We start from the raw sequence: 26,134 nt of genomic DNA, 5'->3' as shown, positions 1-26,134 counted from the left end.
ATATGTCATTACTACAGTGTGCCCATGTAGCATTAGGTACCGGTTCACAGTCAATCTTGACTTCTTGACCCCACGGTAAAATGGCCGACTGGCACTTTGCTCAAATGAGAACACGTGTTGCAATGACATTGGTGACCACCGAAAGGTGTGTCCCTGGAGGTTTCTCTTATGCAATTACAGCCTGTTCGCTGTTATGAACATGCACCGACAACAAACTCACTTTAGATAAGAACATGCACAAGCTAAGTGTCGGGCATGTAAAGTAGGCTATTCTTGTCTGTCAAGTTACTATGCTTAATACTATTTTTAAAATATTCTGTATGGTTAAACCATTAACAAAGGTGATGATTCACCTATTATGAAATTGAGTAAGGCCGAATTTAATTCATAAGATAATTTGACGAGACAATTTGATAATTTGACAAATTATTGTAGATTGTTCAAGAAATTTTTATGAAATGAGGCCTAGTGAAAATGTAGCAAAACGTTTAATACAAATTTTTTAAACAGAAACGGTGGCACACCGGTGGGGGGGCTGATTGACGTAGCACACTGTGGTCCTATAGTGTCTGAGAAGTCGTTCTCCGGGCTTTAAATTAAAGACAAATGTCTGCATGTTAACTGCATAGTCATGGTTTTATTTCAAATTAAATGTGCTAGAGTACAGAGCAAAAACAACAGAAAATGTTTAATTATCCAAATCCTTACGGACTGCACTGTAATTGTTCCAATTTTTCTCCAAGCAAAATTAATAATTTGCTCCACATTCCATTAGCATTACCATATTCTTTTGTTCTTTGCCCTCATACTGTTTTTTTTTTGGCAAGAATAGACCAATATACACATTTTCCTCATCTTGCTGATTGGCTTAGTTTAATAGGTGTTTTAGTAACAGCAGAAAAAATATGTGCGATTTCCTCTTGTACTGATTGGCTGAGTTTTAAGAAGCATTCTGGTTGCAGCAAACCAATAACTGCTTGAAATGTAAGTACATGACAGAAAACTATTCATTTTATTTACAGGTCACAGTTTTCCTTTTAGTTCATTGTAATACAGATTTTCCCATAATCCGTACGACTCCAACATGCACGTATGCTTGTGTCATTGCTGCAAGGTCAATGAAGAGCCTCTTTGAGACTTGTGCTGCCAACAGCCATTTTAGCTGGTGCCCTCCGCAGTCCACGAGCCCAGCTGTGCAGTCATCATGCTGGAGGAGCGCAGGATAGGACGATGGCGATGAGCATGACATGATAGCACAGGGGTGTCCAATCCTTTCCAGAAAGGGCCGGTGTGTGTGCAGGTTGTTGTTTTAGCACAGGACTAAGACAGCTGATTCTACTCATCAAGGTCTTGATTAAAGACCACGATTAGTTTATTACAGTTTTTTACAATCGTTTTCACACTTGTCTCAATACCATGTCCACTTTTTCAAAACACTTAACACATTCACCATATCATTAGACTATGTGAACTAAAGCTTTCATACTAAAGGCATTCAATCACCCCTTCTTCCAAAATTCATGAATACCTCTCTCAGTCAATGTTCACTACCAGCAAAAGTTTGTACAAATACAGCAAATTTTGCAGACATTTAGATACTCTGTTCAAAACAGTTAACTTTCAGTTCAAAACCCAATAAAATTCTGATCATTGTGGAAGGAAATATGCTGCATTTTGGCAGAAAAATGAAACTATATGCTTGAAATACGTAAGACAGATCATTCTGATTTGAGCAGAAAGTTTATTCAGTTTATTCAATTTTTTTGTTTGCAGCCTTGTTACCATCTATGCAAAAGTGATCATACTTGCATTGAAATGTGCATGTATATAGGGTAAATATAGATGTAGTTATCACTGAAGAGATTTTTCCGCTATTACTGCTGTATATGTACTGTTGAAACACATGGCTGTCATTTCAGTGAACAACCTACCCAGGTGTTTGTTGTTTGTGCCCCGTTACCACATATACAAAAGGGGCCATCTTTGGATTGGCATTTGAATTCTTTAGCCTTGGTGGGGAAAATGGATGCAGCCAGAGGCAGAGGACGAAGAAGTTGCGGAAGAGAAAGAACAGTTGTGTCTGATGAAATCAGAGCCACAGTCATTGGTAAATCATGGCCTGTCCCTGAGGGAAGTAGGTTGAGGGTTCAACCAAACTTGCCTAGATCCACAGTGGCTTCAATAGTGAGGATTTTCAGGCAAACCAACAGGTACTATACAGTATTTGCAGCATTCTGACTGAAGGAGTTCAATTGATGTGTATATTACAGCAGTACTGTGATTTGAGAAGTCTCCAGAAAAAGCAGATGTATCAGTGCACATTTGTCTTTGACTCACTACAGGACCCAGCGGTTACCTCACACAGTCACACAGGGGGAAGGGGAAGAATGTTTACGCCTCAACAGGAGGATACAATAGTTGGGATGGTCATTGTCAACAACAGCATCAGCCTAAGAGAAATATGCAACAACATAATCGCAGACAACAACATATTTCTGAACACTGACAGTGTAAGCACTACAACCATTTCAAAAGTGCTACAGAAACATCAGATCAGGATGAAACAGTTGTACACTGTCCCCTTTGACAGGAACTCTGAGGGTGTCAAGGAACTCAGATACAAATATGAAGTTTATGAAGGTATATGTGAAGGTTTAGGACCACCACCCACATGAACAGATGTCACTTCTAGATGCAATGGCTGCTGGGTGTATGGACATAACAGTGGAACACATCCAGGGCTGGAAAAGGCACGCAAAGAATGCTCGGAGTATAGCAAGAGATCACATTTGGAGTGATGTTGATGAAAATCTATGGCCAAATGCAGAGGACAGGATGGATGGGCCAGGCCAACAGTAGACTTCTGATACTGATAGGCAGACAATATATGTGCAAATTACTGTATATAGTGAAAATATTGCTTTTTGGTATGTATTTGTTATTGATTGTAATGTATTTTGAGTAATTGATTGTATTGTATTTTTCTTTTCTGAATTACAGTATATTGCACTGTGAGAACAAATGTCAAAATACTGTAAACCCTCTGAAGAATACTGTTGCTTTTGTGATTTGTTTCTTTATCGTATATTGTTTTACATTACACAGTAAAAATAGTTATTCTGGGTTTCCAATATAGTAAAACATTAATTCATTTACAGTTTACTGTAAATTTACCACACTCAGTCATGCCATCTATTGTGAGAGGCAAACCAACAGATCAAAAGTTTCTTTAGCTGCTTGGCTTGAAATAGAGGAAAGGGAAACACATAATATATGTATTTAGCAATGCTCCAAGTTGTTTGTGTTTTGTAGTTCATTGAACATTGAGTGACAAAGTAGTCTTATGGGAGAAAGCATATGCTATAGTTACGGCAGCATGAGTCACTTTTGGGTGAAATATTAAGTGTTTTGGTGGTTGAAGTGCATTTTGCACCAAAGGTTAACTGATGTGCTCAGGTGCGTGTTTCAAAAGCACACTGTGTGAAGAGTTTTGAAAAAGTGGACATGGTATTGAGACAAGGGTGAAAACGATTGTAAAAAACTGTAGTATAATCAGGTGTGTTACCGCTGGATTAAAACAAAAACCTGCACCCACGCCAGCCCTTTTAGGATAAGATTGGACACCTCTGCCTTAGCACAATTAGTACCCCTCAATAATCACTGGTTACTAGCTTTTGTTGATGTACAAACAATGCAATCAAGCACAATGAGTCAACTGCTGTGTGCTTAGCTGGAGTTCTGAAGTGGTTTAAACCCTCTTGACTAAATAAATTTACACCTGGTTCATCATTCTGTCATAGATTTGGATAGCTCTTGCTATACTCTCTATACTCTAGTTCCTGGTCTTGGGGTTCAAGACTGCACACTGGGATTGACCCAGTAACACAAGGGATTGAGCACAACACAAATACAGCACATAATCACTAGCTAGTCCCTTTTTACAGAACCCAGGCATACTGCTACTCAACCACATAAACAGCCAAAGCAGAAAATGTTATAATACTTAAGAGTTTGAACAGTCAAAGGAAACATACTGTATACCCTTGTATCTTAGTATATATTACTTGTATCACCGTCTGCACATGCCTGTGTTCCATTCCTCAGCATGTACAGCTCCAGTTCAGGTGGTTTCCAGGGCAACCACCAAGGCCTCCATTTTGATTCACCAAATACATCTTTAGCATCTTCCTATTAATGCACCATTGTATCCATTCAAAGTCTTCTGCTGCCTGTCCATGAGGAGGCAAGGTGGCTGCGGAAAAGTTAAAGTCCTTGTTCTCCTGTGCATGGCAGTTCACTCAAATTGAGATTTGGAAACCGGGTCTGTAATTTGTGGCTGAATGTAGTAGGTTCACTCTGATGGTATATATGAACAGTAATTGGAATAAATGGTGTAAGCCAGGCCTCACGTCTGATGATGTCTTATGACGATAATCAATGTAAATGGCAACTGCGATAACCAATCCGGGTCAAATTGCCGTTGTATTTGTAGCACAGATGTAGATCTGTACTGGAATTAATCCATACATCAGTCCTGCAATTCAAAGAACAGAAATATTGTCAAATATAATCATCACATTACCAAAGGAATGTTGCACAGACTGAAGTGCAAGTAAAAGGAAGTAAAAAGGATGCATCAGGTGTGTAGAGATTTGCAACATTGGCTAATATTTGAAGCCTTTAACATATGCAATTTCCACAAGCAACAAACAACAGTAAAGGAGACAAACAGACAAACAGACAGGAACATGCATCAAAATATTTCAGGTTTGGCAGAAAACCTTTGAATTAACACGTACAAGTCAGCATGGAGCTTGTACGGCACACCACAGCAATGTACAAAAGTGTTACCTCGTTGCTCCTCAACTCTCGTCTTTGAGGGGAGACCGGGTGTTTCTGCTCATGGGCCAACTGCAATTTACTAATCAGAAACTTCTTATCCTGCCCCTCCTGTAAAAATTACAGTTTAGTCCATCCTGCTCTTTTCAACCTCACTCTGTTGCTCCAAGCTGCACCAATTAAACATAAAGCCCTGTATGCTGAGTGGCTCAATCGGTAAATACACCGTGCTGTAGTGCATGGATGATCCCTGCCCAACGGTCTCTGATCCAGACCGTGCCAGCTCCTACTGTGGCTGGTGGCTCCATAGGGTGAAGCACATTTGGTGAATGTCGCACAGGGTATGGGAGTGTTCAGTTGATTCGGGGTCTGTGCTTCACTAGCACAGGTGATGTCTTAGGTTAATATACTACCAACAAGTAGGCTCCACTCTCTGCATTCATCTGCTTCTAGAAACACTTCACACAAACACCAGAACTGGCTCAAGCCACCACCCATACAAAGTGTTACTTCCATCCCTCCAACGCTCACATTCTCAATCTGCTCCTGCAGAAGAACGATGATCTTCCTCTGTCCGTCCACAACCTGGGTGTGGAAGTAAGTGATGATTCTGAAAGACAGGAGGAGGTCAGAGCAGCAGGGCTAATGAAGCACCTTCTTCACCTCGGTCAGGACCATGCTTGGGCCTCGTAGTGTGGGTACTTACAGGAATATCCCAGCGACAACAAAAAGGAAGATTGGGTTCTCCACTAGGTAAGCGTGCACCCAGATGAGCCAGGCCAGGTTGGGGTTGGCCCCCGCCAGCTCCGCAACCCAGCTCTTCCCAGATATGACCATGGTGGAGAGGCCCCTGAAGGGCCCACACTCTGCTGATGGCTTTAACCTGGAGCAGGGCGGGGCAGGTGTGCAAGCAAAGAGGGCAGGTATCAATTCACATACCAATACTGAGGACTTGAAACCATGTGTGTGTGTGTGTGTGTGTGCACAGAACATCCATGTCTTTTTAAGTGCAGGGTTAGAGGGTCTCACATCCATACGGTGTAGGCGACGGACACTGCGGCCCCCAGGTAAGAAGGAAAACAGAGCAGGGAGATAAAGAATGTGGTCATCTGACTCGCCCTCCATGGTCTCCTCGGAGCTTGGCAGTTCATCATCAAGCTGGTCTAGGGGGAGGGGCAGGGGCACGGGGTTACAACAAACTCTTACGTGGAGATGACCTAGTGTCCCTAGGAGGGAGAGGGGGCTGGGGGCTACCTTTTTCATGTAGAATAACAGCAGCAACTTGATGATCTGCACAGCAGGAAGCAGTGGACTGAAGAGCACACCCAGCCTGAAGGAAAGACAGTGACACACCCACACACAGATGTAACCGTAACCCTCTTATTATGACCCCATGCAAACATAAGGAACCTTAATGGGGATTCTCTCAGGTAACAGACTGGTCTAGGGTGGCAGCCGAGATAACAGTCTACACTGGTAAAGAGAGATGGAATGTGGTGAACAGACTATGCAGATGTGAGAGGACTGGTTACCAGGCTAAAGTCTGGCCGTAGATAAGCTCCAGCACATTGCGAGCAATGTCAAAAACAGGCTTCCTCTTCCTCCTCAGCACTCTCTGTGAAAACAGCCTGCAGGTAGGAGTTTCAGAAAAAAAGGGAGAGATTGTTTACTGATAATGTGAGGGCATACCGGCACACAGTGGCAAAAAGAGACAACGAGAGAGAGAGGTAAATATTTATGCTTACTTCCAGAGGAATTCCCCAAACAATGTGTCCAGTATTGAGAATATGAAGTCCATCAGCAGGAAACGATACAACTCCTGCCCCACGTAGCTCTCCCAGCACTGCAGACCAACACACACACACAACACAGCTCAAACTCAGCACACACACACAGCTCAAACTCAACACACACACAGCTCAAACCAGACTGGTCGTCATAGTCACTGTGATTTGACTGCTTTTTTATTTTAACTACATTTTAAACAAATAATGCAACTCAAATTGAGAAGTTTTCTGAGATTCTGGTTTTCTCAGAATCAAAGCATTTCAGAAAATCGGTACAATCATGGAACTAGTTCCTGTTAGATCTTTCAGGTGAACTGAAGATGTGAGAATAGCTCAGGTAGGATTTAGACACAAAATGAACAGATACATAAACTGGAAAGAGGACCAGGGTTGCTAATGCTGGACACTCAGGTAGCAGGTTACTTACCTGTAGTCCTAGGCTCTCTGGCTCAGCCGCGATCTTTCCTAGCCAACGGTAACAAAGCATTCCCAGAACACTCACTTTTAGCAGTAAGTTCCTGTAAAAATAGAAGTGGACAGGTGGACATAAGACTCCCAATGGCCCCAGCTCATACTGGGTAGTCCACAAACACCCTATAAAAAGCACCTTCCATAAAATTGACCATAAAAAAATCATTGTCCAGAACCTTCCATGAACATGCATTCCAGAAAATTCTGTAAGATCATCTTGCAGACAGAACATTCAAAATTGCAGTGGTTATCAACTGCTTCCCACCAAGATGTGTACCTACATACTGACACTTTCACACTTAAAAAATACACAATGTACAATGAACATGCCTTCACCAAATTTAGTTTTTTCTTTTCTTCAAAAAACATTTACAAGTGATGTAGACAAGAGACTTGCAGTGCAAGTCATAGCAGCTGGCCTGGCACACAGAACTCTGATAAAACTTTCAAGCTAGGCATTGCAGATGAAATATGAAATATGATTGGCTATCTATCCAATTGAACCCGGTACTGTAGGTGGGTTCAATTGGATAGATAGCCAATAGGATTAACAACAACGAGGGACGACTGACACCTGATTCGGTAGACTGCGGTCATTTTTTTTTGGCAAATCATAAGAATATGGTGGACCGTTGATAAGCTTTCTTTTTTTTTCTCCTAAACGCTGTTATTATACAGACATTTTCATTTAGGACAGTTGTCTGAAGTTAGGTGTATTAAGATAAATTTATGATAAGAATACATTCTTCCAATGTCTTCACTGCAACAACCATTAAAGTCTAAAAATAAAAAAGGTGGGGAGGGATTCCTTTATATTTTTGGAAACAAATTACTTTGTGGTTTGTGCTGTTCCTTTTTGGGTTGCCTGAGCAGTCATTGCCGAACTGCATGAAAAAACACACTGATGTCAGAGTGCAGGGACTACAGTTCTATCATTTACCTGAAGATGGCGACATAGGCGCGCACGCTGAGGGAGTCATACACCTCCATCCATGCCACAAGATTGAAGAAGCCAGGCAGCAGAAGGTTAATACTGGACACTACTACAGGCAAGACCAGCAAACGGGCCTCCTCTTTAAGGGACAGCGAGTTTCCTGAGAGCACTTGCTGATGGTGCTGACGGTGCTGACGGTCCTGCAAGACATGTTACACTTACATTAATTTATTTGTCAAGCTCTCTTACCCAGAGTCATTTACCACAAACAGTAGTACATACAAACAAATATAGATGAACACCAGTTGAGTCAACAATTGCCCAACACAATCACATGCAAACCCCTACACACAAACACACACAGTCATCCGTTTAAGTCAAAAGACCGTGTCTGATCAGATACACTCATGTGGTAGCCTACACAATGACAGAGGCATAAATAAGTAATTCCACTGAAAGAGGAAGTGATTCACAGAGGACAACCGCAGCGACCTGCTCTGAGCCATTATCCTGGGCTAAGTCAAGTCACGTTCATTTATATAGCACTTCTATAGAAAAACTTCTGAACCATAGTAGTCCTGACCAAAACTTTACACCCAAAAGTCGCTGGCCTGTTGAGACCTCCTCACCTCAAAAAGGTACTGAGAGAAGTAGAAGACGGAGAGGGCACACCCTAAGGTGCTGGCCAAGCACATGATCCAGGCCAGCGCATGCACTGCCAGCCAAGCAAGCCTCTGAGCCAAGCTCTTCTCCACGAGCCTGCAGTTCACTTCTGAGAGCAGCTCCTGAGAGAGACACACAGAGAGAGACAGGGAGAGAGAGAGAGAGAGAGAGAGAGAGAGAGAGAGATAGACAATCATTAAATAAACCATGTCACCCAAACGAACGCTAAACACTAGATGCTCTGAAATACATAAAGGCCATTCAAAAGTTGTTTTGTTTTTTTTACCTTCAGCTGTGTACAGATATTCTCAGACTGCAGCTTCACAGAGGACTTCTTGATGACCTTGAAGTCCCAGGAGCAGAAGACCTTCACAGTCAGGTTCCCTCGGGACTTCTCGATGCGGAAACTCTGCCCGAACGACTTGGACACACTGAGGGAGCAAAACACACAGACATGCAATTAACACCTTCCAACCCAAGTGCTCATCACAACTGACCCAGAATGAAATCCCCTTCCGCCCATCACCCAAACTACACTGACCCAGAGAGAGAGGAAGACAGGGCATAAACAGTGCCTCTTGTGGAGCTGACTGTGCAGCACACCTGTAGACGAGGATGATGCAGGTGACGAAGAAGGCCACTCCGGTGGTGAAAAAGTAGGCCGCTGGTATATTGTAGGACATCCGCTGGGTGTTGTGACCGCAGCCACAGTGCGCTGGGTCAGCAGCTCTGTCGCCGGTGAGGTTCTGTGACGTTCGGCAGGTATCCTTCAGCGAGGAGTTTGTGTAGTAGCCGTAAAACATCACGGTGTCCGTGAAGTAGCCCTGTGAAAGGCAGCAGGGGGTTACCCGGGCAACAGTGCTGCTTTGTCTGGTAGATGCCTAGATGCCCCTATCACAGGACAACTTACGTTAGAAATATTGTTCATGTCATACTGCAGGGTATTATTCTAAGCAATTCATGTATGAGCAAGTACTGTGAGCAAAGGTACAATGATAACATGCCAGCTGGGAATCAAACCAACCACGCTCTGGTTAAAATACCAGGTTTTAACAATAGTATATGAGGGAGAGCATGAAATGTACACCAAAGATTAAAAGTGGTCTAATAACCAGAAGGTCATCCAGCCTATCAATGTGCCCAGGAAACTGACTCTGTAAGGCCATACTTGGCCTTGTGTGGGATGGACGTGGTTGGAGGTGGGTGGAGAGAAGGATGCTGATCTCCTTACACCGCCCGTGAGCAGCTCCAGGCCCGTAAAGCTGACATCAGCAGCACCGGGAGGTGGAGGGTTCACAGCCTGGGGGATGACCAGGAAGAAGCAGTTGACGATGAAGAGGAAGATGTTGAAGAGCAGGAGGGTCTTGAGGAACAGGAAGTAGGAGAGCACGCCCGTACCGAAGCGCCCGCCAACAGTCTTTAGCGCCACCTGCCACAGCTGCAGGGACTGCAGGAAGGACATCCAGCTGCTCCAGCCATGCTGTAAGGCCTGCGGAGCAAAACACAGGCACACACACACACACACATACACACACACACACACACGCACAGGCACACACAGACACACACACACATACACACACACAGGCACACACAGACACACAGACACACACATACACACACACACACATACACACAGGCACACACAGACACACACACACACACACACACACATACACACAGGCACACACACACACACACAAGCACATACAGACACACAGGCACACACAGGCACATGAATACACACAGGCACACACACACACACACAGACACACACATATACACACAGGCACACACACGCACAGGCACACACAGACACACACACACACAGGCACACACAGACACACAAAGGCACACACAGACACACACACACACAGACACACACACACACACACATACACACAGGCACACACACACACACACACACACACACACAGGCACACACAGACACACACACACAGGCACACACAGACACACAAAGGCACACACAGTCACACACAGACACACACACATACACACAGGCACACACAGACACAGACACACACACACATACACACAGGCACACACAGACACAGACACACACACACAGACACACACAGGCACACACAGGCACACACACACACAAAGGCACACAGGGGCGCACACAGGCGCACACATGCACACGCAGGTGCACACAGGCACACAGGCACACACAGGCACACAGATTGGTGGGCATCGCCGCTAGTCGAGTGTGTTATGTATGGGGGTATGTGTGGTTCTAGTCTCGCCCTGCAGGTGAAGCCAGGAGGTGTACCCTGCACTGATTACTAACCCGCCACACCTGCCATAGGCTGGAGTTTATTACAGTTTTTTACAATCGTTTTCACACTTGTCTCAATACCATGTCCACTTTTTCAAAACACTTAACATATTCACCATATCATTACAGTTTTTTACAATCGTTTTCACACTTGTCTCAATACCATGTCCACTTTTTCAAAACTCTTCACACAGTGTGCTTTTGAAACACACACCTGAGCACATCAGTTAACCTTTGGTGCAAAAGGCACTTCAACCACCAAAACACTTAATATTTCACCCAAAAGTGACTCTTGCTGCCATAACTATAGCACATGCTTTCTCCCATTAGACTACTTTGTCACTCAATGTACAATGTACAATGAACTACAAAACACAAACAACTTGGAGCATTGCTAAATACATATATTATGTGTTTCCCTTTCCTCTATTTTTGCATCCACAAATATTTCAAGCCAAGTAGCTAAAGAAACTTTTGATCTGTTGGTTTGCCTCTCACAATAGATGTCATGACTAAGTGTGGTAAATTTACAGTAAACTGTAAATGAATGAATGTTTTACTATATTGGAATCCCAGAATCCCAAATTTTTACTATGTAACATAAAAGAATATATGATAAAGAAACAAATCACAAAAGCAACAGTATTCTTCAAAGGGTTTACAGTATTTTGACATTTGTTCTCACAGTGCAATATACTGTAATTCAGAAAAGAAAAATACAATACAATCAATTACTCAAAGTACATTACAATCAATAACAAATACATACCAAAAAGCAATATTTTCACTATATACAGTAATTTGCACATATATTGTCTGCCTATCAGTATCAGAAGTCTACTGTTGGCCTGGCCCATCCATCCTGTCCTCTGAATTTGGCTATAGATTTTCATCAACATCACTCCAAATGTTATCTCTTGCTATACACCGAGGAAAACATCTCTTTGCGTGCCTTTTCCAGCCCTGGATGTGTTCCACTGTTATGTCCATACACCCAGCAGCCATTGCATCTAGAAGTGACATCTGTTCATGTGGGTGGTGGTCCTAAACCTTCACATATACCTTCATAAACTTCATATTGTTCCTTGTCTCAATACCATGTCCAACCTTCACATATACCTTCATAAACTTCATATTGGTATCTGAGCTCCTTGACACCCTCAGAGTTCCTGTCAAAGGGGACAGTGTACAACTGTTTCATCCTGAATGGTTGTAGTGTCAATGTTTGGAAATATGTTGTTGTCTGCGATTATGTTGTTGCATATTTCTCTTAGCCTGATGCTGTTATTGACAATGACCATCCCAACTATTCTATCCTCCTGTTGAGGCGTAAACATTCTTCCCCTTCCCCCCTGTGTGACTGTGTGAGGTAACCGCTGGGTCCTGTAGTGAGTCAAAGACAAATGTGCACTGATACATCTGCTTTTTCTGGAGACTTCTGAAATCACAGTACTGCTGTAATATACACATCAATTGAACTTGGTCTGGTTGATGCTCTTCCGCGACGTCTTCTTCCTCTGCCTCTGGCTGCATCCATTTTCCCCACCAAGGCTAAAGAATGCAAATGCCAATCCAAAGGTGGCCCCTTTTGTATATGTGGTAACAGGGCACAAACAACAAACACCTTGGTAGGTTGTTCACTGAAATGACAGCCAGATGTTTCAACAGTACATATACAGCAGTAATAGTGGAAAAATCTCTTCAGTGACAACTACATCTATATTTTCCCTATATACATATATACATTTCCCTATATATAAAAATTTAATAAACTGAATAAACTTTCTGCTCAAATCAGAATGATCTGTCTTATGTATTTCAAGCATATAGTTTCATCTTTCAGAATTTTTCAGAATTTTATTGGGTTTTGAACTGAAAGTTAACTGTTTTGAACAGAGTATCTAAATGTCTGCAAAAGTTGCTGTATTTGTACAAACATTTGCTGGTAGTGAACACTGACTGAGAGAGGTATTCATGAATTTTGGAAGAAGTGGTGATTGAATGCCTTTAGTATGAAAGCAATGCAAAAATATCCACAGTTTAGTTCACATAGTCTAATGATATGGTGAAGTGTTTTGAAAAAGTGGACATGGTATTGAGACAAGTGTGAAAACGATTGTAAAAACTGTAAGACTATGGGAACTAAACTGTGAATATTTTTACATTGCTGTCATACTAAAGGCATTCAATCACCACTTTGTCCAAAATTCATGAATACCTCTCTCAGTCAGTGTTCACTACCAGCAAAAGTTTGTACAAATACAGCAAATTTTGCAGACATTTAGATACTCTATTCAAAACAGTTAACTTTCAGTTCAAACCCCAATAAAATTCTGATCATTGTGGAAGGAAATATGCTGCATTTTGGCAGAAAAATGAAACTATATGCTTGAAATACGTAAGACAGATCATTCTGATTTGAGCAGAAAGTTTATTCAGTTTATTCAATTTTTTTGTTTGCAGCCTTGTTACCATCTATGCAAAAGTGATCATACTTGCATTGAAATGTGCACGTATATCGGGTAAATATAGATGTAGTTGTCACTGAAGAGATTTTTCCGCTATTACTGCTGTATATGTACTGCTGAAACACCTGGCTGTCATTTCAGTGAAAAACCTGCCCAGGTGTTTGTTGTTTGTGCCCCTTTACCACATATACAAAAGGGGCCATCTTTGGATTGGTATTTGCATTCTTTAGCCTTGGTGGGGAAAATGGATGCAGCCAGAGGCAGAGGAAGAAGATGTCGTGGAAGAGCAAGAACAGTTGTGTCTGATGAAATCAGAGCCACAGTCATTGATCATGTGGTAAATCATGGTCTGTCCCTGAGGGAAGCAGGTTGGGGGTTCAACCAAACTTGCCTAGATCCACAGTGGCTTCAATAGTCAGGCTTTTCAGGCAAACCAACAGGTACTATACAGTATTTACAACATTCTGACTGAAGGAGTTCAATTGATGTGTATATTACAGCAGTACTGTGATTTGAGAAGTCTCCAGAAAAAGCAGGGGGAAGGGGAATAATGTTTCACACAGTCACACATGGGGAAGGGGAATAATATTTACGCCTCAAAAGGAGGATACAACAGTTGGGATGGTCATTGTCAACAACAGCATCAGCCTAAGAGAAATACGCAACAACATAATCGCAGACAAGAACATATTTCCAAACATTGACAGTGTAAGCACTACAACCATTTCAGAAACATCAGATCAGGATGAAACAGTTGTACACTGTCCCCTTTGGCAGGAACTCAGGTACCAATATAGATAGATAGATAGATAGATAGACCACCACCCACATGAACAGATGTCACTTCTAGATGCAATACTGCTGGGTGTATGGACATAACAGTGGAACACATCTAGGGCTGGATAAGGCACGCAAAAATATGTTTTCCTCAGTGTATAGCAAGAGATAACATTCGGAGTGATGTTGATGAAAATCTATGGCCAAATTCCATAGGACAGGATGGATGGGCCAGGCCAACAGTAGACTTTTGATGCTGATAGGCAGACAATATATGTGCGAATTACTGATTGTTATTGATTGTAATGTATTTTTATTAATTGATTGTATTCTTTTCTGAATTACAGTATATTGCACTGTGAGAACAAACGTCAAAATACTGTAAACCCTCTGAGGAATAATGTTGCTTTTGTGATTTGTTTCTTTATCATATATTGTTTTACATTACACAGTAAAAAATGTTATTCTGGGTTTCCAATATTGTAAAACATTCATTCATTCAAGATTCACATACAGTTTACTGTAAATTTACCACATTTAGTCATGCCATCTATTGTGAGAGGCAAACCAACAGATCAAAAGTTTCTTTAGCTGCTTGGCTTGAAATATTTGTGGATGCAAAAATAGAGGAAAGGGAAACACATAATATATGTATTTAGCAATGCTCCAAGTTGTTTGTGTTTTGTAGTTCATTGAACATTGAGTGACAAAGTAGTCTAATGGGAGAAAGCATATGCTATAGTTACGGCAGCATGAGTCACTTTTGGGTGAAATATTAAGTGTTTTGGTGGTTGAAGTGCATTTTGCACCAAAGGTTAACTGATGTGCTCAGGTGCGTGTTTCAAAAGCACACTGTGTGAAGAGTTTTGAAAAAGAGGACATGGTATTGAGACAAGTGTGAAAACGATTGTAAAAAAACTGTAACTCCTCCCCTTCCTCCACATGCTCTCTCTCTTTGTCTTGGCAGCCAGGCCTGCAGCAGCAGGGCCTTCAACCTCCACCATTTTGTTTTGATCATTTCATAGTTCCTGTGTTATAATAAATTTTGTTTAACTGCGTCTGTTTCCCTTGTTATATTCCCTGAGCCAGGGTTGTAACAGGTGAGCTTTCACACCTACTGTTGCTGTGCAGGCCAGCCCAGCACACCACGGCGCTGATACAAATGGACAGGTGCATACTGTGTAACACTTACAATGATGACAAACATTTTCACGTGGCTGAAGCAGGAAATGGCTGTGCGGGAGGGTGGAGGTTTGCCCTTGGAACTGCATGCCAGTTTTCTGGAAATAGGTTTTCATAGATAACAGAGGAGGTTGAGAATTTCAAAATCTTTTTGGAAAAGCCCCTATTTTGCAAGTTTGACTCAACCATTACAGGAAGAGACTGAAGTCACCCCATATGCATACACTGGCAGGGTGATTTGCATGGCTACGGTTCCCACATGGTAACAGCCGATTCTAGCATTTCTTGTTATACAGGTATTGAGAGTTAACCGTCATTGTGAAGTACTTTTCCTCATATTTCAAACAGAATAATAGGCCACATACAAGGGGAGTTTGAAGCCCAGTTACAAAACAATTATACTCCACAGCCACCCTAAAGTGAATCAAATGAATAAAAGCAGTACAGTGTAATGAGCTTATTAGTGTTTTTCAGTGGCCCTACCATTCAAAAATAAGAATAACAAGCTATCAGGAGTGGTCAAAGAATGTTAGTTAATCTCACTTAAGCACACAGGGTTGCTTTATGTATGGCCAGCCGAACTAGGGTTGGTGTAAAGAGGCCGACCGAGGACTGGACGGGGCCTGAGACGGAGGGATGGCGGGCCTTACCTGAGCTCACTCTTCTCGGCCATATTGATGGGCATGGCCCTCAGCATGCGCACCCGGTCACCGGCCGACAGGGCCTGCAGGTTCGTCACCAGCTGCTCCTTCTTGTTCTCTTAAAAAACACACACAGACCAAAATAAATTTGTTTAAAAAAGAAATATACTTGTTCTAAAAAGTTGAAATATCCTTTTTCTGCGGTTACTTCTGCCCTCATGCACTTTGCTGTGTAAGCTGCTCTGGATGAGGTGAAATGAAAGCAATGCATACAAATAAAGAAATAAACATGAGTGAATAGGAGTGGTTTCAGGAGTTTTTTGACGGAGGGTATTGTCTCTGCATGTTTGACAGGAGTGAGTTTGGATGGTATGTGTTGCTGTGTATCGTCAGCGGCACAGTGGAAATTGATGCTATGATGAAATCATGATTCCGCCAAGGGGGAGGAGATGGATAATGAATAGGAGACAATGACAATGTAGCTATGGTTCACATCCCTGGTATTGCAGGACAGCATTGATACTTGAGACAAACTGCAGCTGTGTCACTGCAGTTAAATACCCAGCTGAAATGAAAACTGCATAGAAAAGGATTTTGTCCTTTTCCGATATTTGTATGACTCACCTTCGTCCTCCGAGTCTGCCTCCATACGGTAGCCACGGATACTGGGCCGGGCGGAGTGGGATGCGTCCCGGATGGAGGGCTGGCTCTGGCGACGGAGTCGGAGGCGCATGGAGCGGTTGTAGTACTGGGAGATTATGGCATTCCGTGACCATCCTGGGACCGGGGGACAGATTTGTGTGCAGAGATTAGGACCCAGGACACTGGACATAGACTGCACTTGCCCATCGTCTTCTTATTTTTGTGATCATCAACTTGTCCATATTTGGAATTCCAAAATCATACACATTCAATAGGAATATTCTGGGAAATATGTTTAAAAAAATGCTTCAATAAAGGTTTGAATTGCTCCACAGTGCACTTAACATCTGCTAGCCCTACTCAGCCTGGTGAATCAAGGCTTTACAATGAAAATGACATTTAAGGAAGCAGTGCAGGATGTTTTTGAGTGACTCCTGTCACTGTCTTCATGAAACCCTTCCACAACATGTGCATCTAAATTTACTATCACTAGATACATGGATCCCATTCCCTGTAGTTATTATTCTCACTCAGTTATACTCCTCAAACGTTGACTAAGATTACTTGAACCATGCTGTACTATTAATGTTATCAGTTTGAAAGTCAGTTACCATGAAGTTTGCAGACAAAAAAGGAACTGCTTTTCTGTAACTTAGTTGTAGAGAAAGACCCTTTGGGCTTGACTCAATATTAGATATTGTCTAGAGAGCAGACAAAATGACAAGCCTAGGCGAATGGTCAATTACAGTCATCAAACATTTATTTTGCCCTTATTAATCTGCAATGAAGTTCAGTTACCAAGTTCCAAGTGGAGGAGTCAAGACACTTTTGCCAGTTTTTAACATCAGATGCTACACTGCAAGACAAAACCACTTCAAACAGTATATTTTGGAAAGCCTAATGTTTTGCCTATGACTATTTCTTTCTTATTTCTCAGCCTCATAATGGCTTCCTTGACTGTCATTGGCACAACTCTGGTCCTCATGTTGAAAAACGCCAATAACAAACTCCAAAGTCAATCAAAAGCCTAGAATCAAGACTAGATACGGTAAACTTTCTTATAACTGCACTTATAAGGAAGCGATTTAATATACCTGAATATTCAGAAGATTTTAACTGCATTTCTGCAGGTCAGACTTTTTTTTTACAAGCTGAAGAGAGCAGTGTGGAGGAGAGAGCACACTCATTGTGGTTGATGTGTTAACCACATCGCAAAGCACACTCACATGATGCAAACTGCCCGTCACGTACATTCACACATACTTGCTTTGCAAGTAAAATTTTATAGCCCCATTGGTAAATCTTGAATTGACAATATTTGGCAATATTTTTGTCTTATTTACCAAAAAAGTAATAGAAATGAAACTTCAAGTCTAAATATAAGACTGTAAGACTTGGTGAGATTTACTTATTTTCTGTCAATCTGCCAGTTCAAGATAATCCATCAAGATCATAATCCTAATGCTTCAGTCTCCTGGTGACCTATTGAAGATTGGCTGGTACATCCCCACAGACTTCAAGATGTAATGCACTCAGCTGTTCCTCTGTGACAAGCTAAATGGCGTTTCAGGCCCAGAATCTCATGTCTTCTCCCAATTCGGGAAAAGGTCAAGAAACATACAAAGACCATTTTTCACATGTATACACTGTTAACAGACAGTAGGGATAAACATATATCCACTAGTAATGATTAAATTCCTTGGGATATAATTTGGAGCAATCTTTCATGTGTATCTAAAAATCTGGACCATCAGCTCATGCAGTACAGCAGTCTTCACAGAACACACATAACATTACATTATTGGCATTTGGCAGACGCTCTTATCCAGAGCGACGTACAGTTGATTAGACTAAGCAGGAGACAATCCTCCCCTGGAGCAATGCAGGGTTAAGGGCCTTCCTCAAGGGCCCAACGGCTGTGCGGATCTTATTGTGGCTACACCGGGATTAGAACTACCGACCCTGCATGTCCCAGTCATTTACCTTAACCATTACGCTACCGGCCGCCCCCGGTAACACCTAGAAAACGTCACATCATGAAGCTCAGTCATTCGCCCATCTGTGAGTTGTGTCCTCAGGGGTCTGTGGCGCCTTCATGCATATTCCATGCTGTTCCAGAGTACTAATTTTGAATAATAATTAGAAACTTGATTTATTTCTACCTCAAAAAAGTGTATGGTTGGCTGGCCTCACTGTAGCTAAAATGAGGCTTGCACAAAGGTGGAAGTCATCTGTCTGGGTCCTGGTCTCATTGGGTAAATAGATTTTTACATGGACACATCAATCGCTCTGATTTGTGGAGCTAACCATAAAAGACTTGGCAGTCAGGTATTTGATATGTATATTTTCTTAATTATGTCAGGGTGGGGGGGGGGTTTCTTTCTTCACAAACTGATCAGAAAAAACATGATCACAAGAGCCTCACCAATAGTTCGGCTGGGCATGGAGCACAGAACGCGCTGTGTGGCTGAGGACCACCGTGCCCTCACCAGGGGGTTCACCTTCCTGGCCCCCAGGCGTCCCCGCCCTCGCCCCACCAGGGCACAGCTCGGCAGGAAGGCCTGGCTCTCTGCGTAGAGAGAAACCTGAGTGCAAGGCTGCTGGAATCAAGCAGGTAAACCAAACAAGAAGCCAATCAATCGTAACAATGCTATACCAAATGACACCAGGGAGTCCAGTGGTGTAGGTGGGTGAATGGAGATTAACCTGAGGCTGATCTTGTGAATGAGTAAGCTATTGGGAGAGTGGGTGAGTCAATATGCGGGAGAGTGTGAAGGAAAGAGTGTGTGAGAAAGAGAGAGAGAGAGAAGAATAGAGAGAAGGGGTGAAAGAAAAACAGCCCAAGGCTCAAATGAGCAGCTGCCAGTGGAGCAGAGATGAGGGAGGGGGCAGAGGGGATTCCACAGAAATTTTGAAGAAGCCCCGTCCCACACTTTACCCCCGCCCCACCAGAGCTCCAGCAGATGAGAAAAACAACAGGAAGTGGAGAGGCGTGGGAGAGGACGGCGGCGAGGTTCCAGCCAGTACCATACTGCTCCTCTGTAAGGTTGTGCATCTCTATGGCCTCGCTGTGCTCCCCAGAGCTTGGGCTGGCCTCCTCCATCAGAGGGCTTAAGGAGTCGTGCACCACGCGCTCAGCCGCAGGGCTCCTGAGGAAGGAGAACGGACATCCGCTGACCATTCGGACTGCCCAGCTAAACACGACTGTGAAATTATGACAAAGAGCAAGGGGACACTGGACACCCGCCTCATGTAAAAGAGGGGGGAGGTGGACTTCCACCTCTTGAAAAATGAAAGCACAGGGAGTCCTCGCGGGTCACTGGCAGCCTTCCAAAGCAAAGAGAGAAACTTTATACCTTACACACAAACAGAAACACAAGTTCTCTGGTACTTCACCAAGACGCACAAGCACTCCTCACTGTTCTCAATTCGCTTAGCATAACCCAGGTGTTCTGCATTGGGTGTATTTGACAGTGCACTCTAACCACTGAGAGCTGAGACCCCAGGCAGAAAAAGGAAGAACCACATTTATAGCCCTATATAGACTTCAAGTCTCAACTCCTTCCTCCACACACTCACTACACTCAATACATTTCTGGCAGGAGCTAGCGTGTAAAAAAAGCCCCTGTGACAAAGAGGATGTTTAATAATGACAGAGTGAGCTCCTCACTGAGAAGAAACTCACTGCAGCCCCGCCTCCATGTGGTGTGGGTTCAGACCGAAGCCGCTGTCCATCCTTCTCGCCCTTTCCATCCGTCCGTCAGTCTTCACCTGTCAATCGAAGCCGCCAAAAGATGGGTCAGCAGTGAGGCCTCTTCCCATCCAACCCAAGTCTCCGCTCACTCATGGCTCCTGTTGCGAGGGAGAGAGAAGGAAGAAGAGAAGGAAGAGAAAGAAAGAGAGAAAGAGAGAGAAACAGTGAAAGTGAGAGACACATTCCTGGTCAGGTGATGGGGTCTGGTGGGTAATGTGAGGATGCAGCCCTGGTTTCCGCATGCCCCAGCTCGCCTCCACATACCAGTGCACACACTCTGAATTCCTCCAGTGGAAACCACACTGAGTGCCTCCGGCTGGCCTGCAGGAGAGGGGTGCGAGGTGAACTCCTCTTCTGAAGTGTTCCCACAAACGCAGTGTGCACACAGAAAGTGTTCCAACACACACACTACCACACACACTGCATAACTCCTACAGATAGCGTCCCCCTTTCACATACACGCTGCTTACCCCCGGGGTATGTACTGAAGTACTGAGACAATCTACACCTGTACATATGCCCTTTTCAAGGATAACCAATTCCTTTCTCTTTATCAACTGAAAGATCACCTCAAACCTCTAAGGCTGCATTGCCCTCTCTGAGGTGCGATTTCGTATATAATATACCCAGAAGCAAAACATGCACCAAAGCAGGTGTATTGTTGTGGTAACATGTACTGCTGGGTTATTTGTACTGGTGTACACACTCACTGAGCACTTTATTAGGAACATCTGTACACCTACTTATTCATGCGATTATCTAATCAGCTAATCTTGTGGCAGCAGTGCAATGCATACAATCATGCAGATATGGGTCAGGAGCTTCAGTTAATGTTCACATCAAACATGAGGATGGGGAAAAATGTGATCTCAGTGATTTCGACCATGGCATGATTGTTGGTGCCAAATTGGCTGATTTGAGTATTTCTGTAACTGAAACAGTCTCCAGAGTTTACTCAGAATTGTGCGAAAAACATCCAGTCCGTTCTGTGGACAGAAACACCTTGTTGATGAGAGACATCTAAAGCTATGGTAACTCAGAAGCTATGGTAACTCAGATAACCACCGACTATGACATTACATTACATTAATGGCATTTGGCAGACGCTCTTATCCAGAGCGACGTACAACAAAGTGCATACCCATAACCAGGGATAAGTGTGCTGAAAGACCCTAGAGGGAAGTACAATTTCAACTGCTACCTGTACAACAAAGATAAGGACCAGGGCCTATTTGAATTTTATTTTTTTTAAAGGAACAAATAAACAAACAAACAAACAAACAAAGCAAAAGTGACCAAACTTAACTATCCAAACACTGCTTACCTAGCCAACTAAAAATACCGATACACAAAGTAAATCACAAAGACAACAATTAAGGTTCACAGGGAGGTAGGGAGGGACGGGGAGGGGTGCTGCTTGAAGAGGTGCGTCTTCAGTTTGCGCTTGAAGGTGGGGAGAGATTCTACAGTTCTGACCTCAACGGGGAGTTCGTTCCACCACCATGGAGCCAGAACAGACAGTAGTCGTGAGCGTGAGGTGGAGGTTCGGAGAGGGGGAGGTGCCAAGCGGCCTGTGGAGGCTGAACGAAGAGGTCTGGCAGGGGTATAGGGTCTGATGATTTTTTGGAGGTAAGCTGGGGAAGACCCCTTAACTGCTTGGAAAGCTAGCACCAATGTTTTGAATTTGATGCGAGCCATGACAGGCAGCCAGTGGAGGGAAGTAAGCAGGGGGGTGACGTGTGAGTATTTGGGAAGGTTGAAGACCAGACGAGCTGCTGCATTCTGGATAAGTTGGAGGGGTCTGATGGAGGCCAGCCAGCCAAGAGGGAATTGTAGTAGTCCAGGCGGGACAGAACCAGAACTGGACCAGGAGCTGGGTCGAGTAGGGGATGAGAAAGGGGCGGATTCTCCGTATGTTGTATAGGAAGAATCTGCATGACCGGGTCACCGCAGCAATGTTCTCGGAAAGGGACAGTCTGCTGTCCATCACCACGCCGAGGTTCCTTGCACTGGGTGATGGCGTGAGTGTGGTATCCCCGAGGGAAATGGAGAGATCCAGATGGGGAGAGGTATTAGCAGGGATGAATATTATTTCAGTCTTACCTGGGTTGAGCTTTAGATGGTGGTTGTCCATCCAGCTCTGGATATCACTGGATGAGCAGAAAAGCATCTTCGAATGCACAACACATCAAACCTTGGGCTACAAGCGGATGGGCTACAACAGCAGAAGGCCACGTCGGGTTCTACTTCTGTCAGCCAAGAACAGAAAGCTGAAGCTGCACTGGGCACAGGCTCACCAAAACTGAACAGGTGAAGACTGGAAAAATGTAGCCGGGTCTGAATCTCGATTTCAGCTGAAGCATACAGATGGTAGGGCCAGAATTTGGCACAAATAGCATGAATCCATGGACCCAACATGCCTTGTGTCAATGTCCAGGGTGATGGTGGTGGTGTAATGTTTTCTTGGCACACTTTGGGCCTGTTAATTCCGATCAATCATCGCTTGAATGCCACAGCCTTGACTATTGGCGCTGACCATGTGCATCCCTTCATGACCACAATGTACCCATCTTCTAATGGCTACTTCCAACATGATAATGCACCATGTCAAAAAGCAAAAGTCGTCTCAAACTGGTTTCATGAACATGACAATGAGTTCAATATCCTTTAGTGGCCTTCCCAGTCACCGGATCTGAATGCAATAGACCACCTTTGGGATGTGGTAGAACGGGAGACTCACAGCATGACTGCGCAGATGAGAAATCTGCAGAAATTGTGTGACGCAATCATGTCAACATGAAACAGAATCTCAAAGGAATGTTTTCAACTTCTTGTGGAATCCATGCCACAAAGAATTGAGGCTGTTTTGAGAGCAAAGGGAGGCCTTACTCAGTATTAGTACAGTGTTCCTGATTAAAGCGTTCAGTGAGTGTGTGTTGAGCCCACAACATCTGAATGGGCTACATCTGAAACTGGTACTCACCCCATTTTAACCCATTGTAGTTAGCTGTCCATTTCACTGTAAGCATTTCCGTTTCTTTAGCCCCACCCCCAAACTTTAACCAAGTTATAAAGAACACTAAAAACCCATGTACACAGCCCTTGTTATTTCCTTCCTCTTCTAAAATGAACAGCCCAAATAGAACCTGGCTTTGCAGACTCACCAGGATGACCATTGAAAACCTTACCAAATTGCTGCATTGGTAACATGTACTGCTGGGTTATTTGTACTGGTGTACACACTCACTGAGCACTTTATTAGGAACACCTGTACACCTACTTATTCATGTGATTATCTAATCAGGCAATCTTGTGGCAGCAGTGCAATGCATACAATCATGCAGATATGGGTCACAAGCTTCAGTTAATGTTCACATCAAAGATGAGGATGGGGAAAAAATGTGATCTCAGTGATTTCGACCATGGCATGATTGTTGGTGCCAAATGGGCTGATTTAGCCCCAACCCCAAACTTTAACCTAGTTAGAAAGAACACTAAAAACCCACGTATGTTATTTCCTTCCTCTTCTAAAATGAACAGCCCAAATAGAACCTGGCTTTGCAGACTAACCAGGATGACCATTGAAAACCTTACCAAATTGGTGCATGTCCACATTGAATCGGGACATAAACCACTGTGCTTCTGGAGGGCCAGGCTCTGCTAAAATGGCTGCTGTTTTTACTGTGAAAACCAATACTGGATGACATCGAGGCTCCGCAGGACCACATAATCTACATTAATAGATCTACTGTTTAAAAATAGGCCGCACACAGGGGTGCTCTAATTCAGTGCGTAAAATGTAAAAAGTAGCCTAATAGTCTGTTGTTGGACACTTATGGGCACTCTGAGACGGCGCATACAATCGGAAAACCGCAGAAGTGACAGGATTTTAAAGAGAGAATCAAGTTATTTTTCATGCATGTCCAGCAATCCAGCTTGTCATGTACGGACAGCTTCCAAACACTAGCCTCGGGACAAGTCCGGGTGCCTTCTGTATAAGCTTCCAAAAATTACGAAACAATTACGCACAGTTTGATTGGTTCTGACTTTAGTAAACAACGTGTGCAATCTAATTAACACACAAAATGTGACAAAACGTTCCCAACTTTACATTACATTACATTATTGGCATTTGGCAGACGCTCTTATCCAGAGCGACATACAACAAAGTGCATACCCATTACCAATAACTTCAGCTTCAGCTATCACGATTTTATCTTGCAAAGAAGAATGTAGTCTATCGTAGTCAGGATATTTTTGTAAAACTGGTACAATATATACAAATGCCTCTGACAAAATAGCAACATGAACGATTATTTGTAGAATGCATCGCCAACCTTATCGCTCAAGCTTATTTTTTCTTATCAGTATTAATTCAGCAGTTCCTGCTGAAACAGCTGGTAGCTGGTTGACCAGTAAGACTAGCTCCATACTGAACATGGTTCGACCAGCTCAAGCTATGTTTTGAAACAGTTGGTCGCTGGTATTGCAAGCTGGTCATAGTTGGATTTTACACCAGGGGATAACCGCTTTAATTTTTAAAACGATGGATTTCTAGTCAAAAGATATTCGTTTTGCAGTTCTTGGGGAATTAGTATTTGAGTATGCGAATATTCATTCGGTTCACGAAAGCGGGATTTAAAAAGTCACAAGCTAAATGTGTATTTTGCCGATATTTACTGGTGAAATCAGAAGACAACAGGTAAACTACGTGCTATACTAAATACAGATGAACAATAGCTGTGGAATTTATTTGGCTTCTATGTCATGCGTTCGTCTTGCTCTAGGTCTATGCGCCTTCACTGGTTCCCACTTTGCAGCTCTGGTATCCAAATTTTTGCGGCTGGAGCGTACACAGACAAAGTACACAGTGATTATTAGTTAAATGCTGGTTAAAATGAAATAGATGTACCAATGTAATATATTACTCACGCATATGAATCGTAACCGAGAACGTTCCCGTGCCCTGCTGTCAATTTGTGTATGCTAGTCCAAGTGGTGTTTGTAGAAGACAGGCATGGGCTAACCGTAATACGCACGAACCATCGTCACAACAGGAGGGGACGGGGTTAGTCGGTTGAAGATGTGGTCAGACATTAGTAACACTTTCGCGCGGTTGTTCGTGTCCCTAAAGGAGCATTTTAAATCGTGTTGTGCTAAGCTTTCTAAATCTAGTTTATTGTTTTTGCGTTTTGCCAACCAGTGCACAGGTTGCCTACTTGGTGAACTTCCGAAATTCATAGGTGGCAAGACGTGTTTTAAAAAGTCCCAGCCCGTGGTTCAATCCTTTCACAAATTCAACTTTTATTTCTCAAGGGCAACAGCAGTTTGGCATTCGAGGTCACTTGTTAGTTCAGATAACCTTTTCTCGACAGATGTACAGTCATGGACAAAAGTATTGGCAATTCTGCAATTCTGTCAGATAATGCTCAGTTTCTCCCAGAAAGTTGTTGCAATTACAAATGTTTTGGTTTTAATATCTTTATTTGTTTGGCTTGCAATGAAAAAACACAAAAAAGAATAGACAAAAATCCAAATCAGATATAATTTTACACCTAAATCAAAAAAGGGCCAGACAAAAGTTTTGGCACCCTCAACTTAATATTTGGTAGCACAGCCTTTAGAATAAATAACTGAAAACAATCACTTCCTGTAACCATCAATGAGTTTCCTACAC

General features: G+C 43.1%; 1 protein-coding gene across 2 annotated transcripts; it reads right to left on the bottom strand.

The window, feature by feature from the left end:
• Positions 1-617: 617 nt before the first annotated feature.
• On the bottom strand, positions 618-25,463 carry LOC133115279 (transmembrane channel-like protein 6). Of its 2 annotated transcripts, none has more exons than XM_061225119.1 (21): positions 25,390-25,463; positions 20,389-20,555; positions 19,731-19,852; positions 19,129-19,300; positions 16,686-16,838; positions 16,071-16,179; positions 15,431-15,518; positions 9,926-10,183; positions 9,298-9,518; positions 8,981-9,125; positions 8,661-8,816; positions 8,038-8,231; positions 7,054-7,144; positions 6,585-6,682; positions 6,372-6,467; positions 6,094-6,169; positions 5,869-6,002; positions 5,546-5,722; positions 5,371-5,449; positions 4,852-4,950; positions 618-4,534 (listed from the first exon to the last, which is right to left on the bottom strand). In XM_061225119.1, the coding sequence occupies exons 3-21, from the start codon at positions 19,731-19,733 to the stop codon at positions 4,529-4,531; spliced, it is 2,355 nt and encodes a 784-aa protein (XP_061081103.1). In that variant the 5' UTR covers positions 19,734-19,852; positions 20,389-20,555; positions 25,390-25,463; the 3' UTR covers positions 618-4,528. The 2 variants fall into 2 exon arrangements, with proteins under 2 accessions (XP_061081103.1, XP_061081102.1); XM_061225118.1 differs by having other exon boundaries at positions 19,129-19,272.
• Positions 25,464-26,134: the final 671 nt, after the last annotated feature.

The sequence above is a fragment of the Conger conger genome, chromosome 16, assembly GCF_963514075.1.
Source record: "Conger conger chromosome 16, fConCon1.1, whole genome shotgun sequence".
Lineage (NCBI taxonomy): Eukaryota > Metazoa > Chordata > Actinopteri > Anguilliformes > Congridae > Conger > Conger conger.
This window is presented reverse-complemented; position numbering and strand designations above follow the sequence as displayed.

Bases quoted from the DNA above. Each gene is read 5' to 3' on its own strand.
- LOC133115279 (XM_061225118.1), bottom strand. From the start codon at position 20,456: ATGGAAAGGGCGAGAAGGATGGACAGCGGCTTCGGTCTGAACCCACAC. The intron at 6,170-6,371 runs GTAACCAGTCCT...TCTTTCCTTCAG, and splicing joins TACGGCCAGACTTTAGCCTG to GCTGGGTGTGCTCTTCAGTC. The intron at 5,723-5,868 runs GTGAGACCCTCT...GCCCTGCTCCAG, and splicing joins GTCGCCTACACCGTATGGAT to GTTAAAGCCATCAGCAGAGT.